The 3,537-nt window shown below is 42.3% G+C and overlaps 1 protein-coding gene across 1 annotated transcript in view; it reads left to right on the forward strand.

Annotated features, from left to right (window-relative positions):
• LOC104280095 (protein transport protein Sec16A-like) overlaps positions 1-3,537 on the forward strand; it is a gene marked incomplete at its 5' end in the record, with an annotated part of 16,931 nt that overhangs the window by 10,935 nt on the left and 2,459 nt on the right. Inside the window, 7 exon segments of the mRNA XM_009877641.1 lie at positions 909-956; positions 1,146-1,304; positions 1,545-1,622; positions 1,852-1,908; positions 2,435-2,546; positions 2,833-2,970; positions 3,445-3,533. Of these exon segments, the coding sequence (XP_009875943.1) occupies positions 909-956; positions 1,146-1,304; positions 1,545-1,622; positions 1,852-1,908; positions 2,435-2,546; positions 2,833-2,970; positions 3,445-3,533 (681 nt within the window).

The raw sequence follows: 3,537 nt of genomic DNA on the forward strand, positions 1-3,537 counted from the left end.
ATTTAGTTTTTCTTTCCCACTGTCCTTCCCCTTCAGTAGAATAAATAATGAAGAACTAGTAGAAAAATTTTAGCCGTAATTCTCTTCTCTATTTTTTTTTTTTTTTTAAAATAGGAGGGGGGATATGGATATGAGGCTGTTGTCCAAAGAGTTTAATTCTTTCTCTGCCCTGCCTTCCTCTCCCACCTCCCACAGTCATTCCTCACAGCCAGAAGAACTTGTAGTGCACATCAGCAAGTGAGACAAGCAGGCCCTAAGGAACAATCTGTGACTTGAGTTTTAAAAGCACGGTTATGACTGGAAATGTGGAAAGTGTTTATCAAAATCCCAGACTCCTTTTTAAAACATGTATAACATTTTCGCTCTTTAAATATCGCTGAAGTTGGTACCTCCTTGGAAGCTAGTTTAGTCACCTGAAGTGATGGTTTCTTGAAAGAACTAATATAAATATTTTTAATAGGGATACATTTGGCAACTGATTAAGGGTAAGGGGACTTTTTAATTAGAAATTAACTGTACTTACAGAGAAAACCTGATTTTTATTTTTAATGCTTGAGTTGTAATACAAGCAGTAGAAGAAAAACCTAATGTTGGAGGGGATAAAAAAAAGAAAATGCAACAACCACCTGCTGGTGCAGCATTTTTCATGTCTTTCCTCTCGTGGGCTGCTTAGCCTGCACAGCAGCACCCTGATTTAATTGGTTTTGATGGACCAGTTACATGACAGTGCAGTTACTTGGCCAGACTTCTCTTTTTCTGCACCTCCTGTATGTTGGAGGAGATAGAAGTATTCAGATAACCAGCTTGAATATCTTTAGTTGTGTGGGAATTCTTGACAGAAAGTGAGTGTTGTGTCACATACTTAGCTGCTTGCTTATTACGCATGTCCTGGCTTTATATCTAACCAGGCACCAGGACCAAGATCCAGATCTGCATCTCAGTCTTCAGCACACATGGTATGCCACCAGCAGGCTGTTTCTTTTGCTAAATCTTCATTCTTACTCGTGTTTATCTTTTTACATGCTTTTATGTCTTTTCTTATTACTAACTCCTCAAAGAAGGAATTTGTTTAGCAAGATGAAATGTTAACCTCTGTCACTCCGGCAGCGATAACTTTGTACTTTTCCTGAATATTTGTCATGCAGGGCTACGGGCAAAGATCCCGAACAACTTCAGAGTCCTCTGCTCATTCTGTGGGACGAGAGAGATCCAACTCTGCAGCAAAACAGCCCTCTCCTCCTCCCTCTGCTGCTGCAGGGCAAGAGACTAAAAAAGAAATAAAAAAGGAGCCAGCACCTAGAAAGGTAAACTTTGTAAGAAAGGTGGCTATAGCTGGAGATCTTTTAATGCATGGTAACCCCTGGTTTAGGGTACTGATTTAAGAGCTCCTGATAAAACTGTTTCTTTCTGTTTATTAGGTGCAATGCTGGGCTCTGGGTTGGAGTCCCTAACAGCAAAGGAAGTGTCGCATGAAAGTTTCTTTTGATCTGCTGCTAAAAAGCAGTGCTGAGGGAATTAACTGAATGGATCCATTTACTTTTTAGACTGGTGCCAACTGGCTTCGCTGGCTGATGGGAAAACCAAAGAATGAAGCTCACCTTCCAGATGACAAGAACAAATCAGTAAGATCCCCTAAAGCACAAAAACTCATACAAGTTCTAATTTGTTCAGAATGTTTTCCTGCATGACGGATAAATGTTGTTTTGACACGTAAACAAATGTGTGTAAAACTTGAAACATTATGCTTATTCCAAGACTGGCTTTTTAAAACAAAGTTTTGATTTTCTATGTTACTTTTTGGCTTAACAACTTTGTTTGAACCCCTGTTCTTTGGCTATGATTTTCTTGTAGATTGTTTGGGATGAACAGAAACAGCGCTGGGTTAATCTAGATGAACCAGAAGAAGAGGTAAAAATAAGAGTATTTGATATTTCTCCAAGTGAAAAACTGAAATCTGTACTGGCACATGATTTTCTTTAGTTGGTCATTGGCTCTTAAGAGCTGCCTTTTCCTGAATTTGGGTTAAAACGTGCAGCATTTTGAAACTAACAAACAGGTGAAATGTTCTTAGAGTCTGCGTTGTGGAACCATTTGTATCTTTAGTTGCTGGTTTAGATCCAGTGACTGTGAATGGAATTTGCTCTAAACTCAGTCCAGTGTATCTCTTCGTAGAGGCTGGCACTGCCTGGAAAATTGCTTATTAATTGAACTGCTGCAAGTGGAATGTAGGGAAGAAAGGTAGGAGGAGTCTATAGTTCTGAAAATGTAAGATGTGGAGTAGCAGAGAAAATCAGACAAGCAAGATTCACTGTTAGAAATGTTTCCTTTTAGAGTGAGCGTAGATCCAGCCACAGTTGAACAAAGTTTCACACCAAAGTGTCTGTCTGCCTTCTCTCCGTCAGCCGTGGTTGGGTTATTTTTGTTCCCCCTGCAGAGTAAGCCTCCGCCGCCACCTCCAGCAGGATTCCCTAAAGCTCCTCAGGCTGCTCCACCTGGACCTGGAGGCCCACCTAGTGCCCCTGTCAACATGTTCTCCAGGAGAGCAGGTAACAGACAACAGTGGTACTTCAGGTGTGGAAGACTTCAGATTTTTCTCTTGCATAACGCTTGGCAGCTCAGCGATACCACGGAGCTGTGGCTTTTGCTGCCTTTGCTCTCATGCACTGTGGTTGCTGTCACCATTGTCCTGTGACTTGGGTAGTGTTGCTTGTATCCCTTGGCCATTATTTTCTGATTCTGAAACACGACTTAACCGGCAGGTTGTTTGAAATAGAGGTGGGGATGACCAACACGAGACTTATTTCTCTTATTTCTGGATTTTTCCTGGTTTAGCTGGAAGCAGAGCCCGTTACGTTGATGTCCTGAATCCAAGTGGAACCAAGTCAAGTGGTGCTCTCCCTCCACCGTCAGATCTGTTTGCCCCCTTGGCACCAATGCCAATTCCTGCAAATGTATTTGTTCCAAACTCAGGTGTGTCACAAGTGGACGAAATTGTAAGGAGGTTATATGGTTATTTGTGGTTATGTAGTTGTCTGTGGTCGGACAGCGCATATATTCCATAGCCTTTAAAGAACATGTAAGAATGTTCAGTCTCCTTAATTCCAATTTGGTTTAGAAGTAGAATTGATCTGGGAACTGCAGTAAAAAAAGAGGGTTAGTAAAGCTCTGCTCTGCATGCTGGACACTTGCTTGCCATGTTTTCCTGCTTTCACTATGTGCTGTGTTGGCCCAAGGTTATTTGTGTGAACTGTCCTTATCTGCTACTCAAAGACTTTAGCAAGACTAGGGCATCTAGAGACATTGGCACTGCCCTCTTTAAATTACCCTTTTCCTGGGAGAAGATTGGGGTTGTAGAAGTTCAGTTCTGCTGTCCCTGCTTCTCACTCTGTGAAATCAAGCAGCCTCGTGTAGGATGTGTTTGGCTAAATCCCATTCCCTTTGTAGTTGCAGGGGAACCTCAGCTGATGGAAGGGAGCGGTGCAGCAGAGCACAGCCCGGCTGCACATCAGACCAACGCAGACCCTGCTGCAGCTGCTG

This window comes from Apaloderma vittatum, unplaced genomic scaffold (genome assembly GCF_000703405.1).
Source record: "Apaloderma vittatum isolate BGI_N311 unplaced genomic scaffold, ASM70340v1 scaffold12241, whole genome shotgun sequence".
In the NCBI taxonomy this organism is placed as follows: Eukaryota; Metazoa; Chordata; class Aves; order Trogoniformes; family Trogonidae; genus Apaloderma; species Apaloderma vittatum.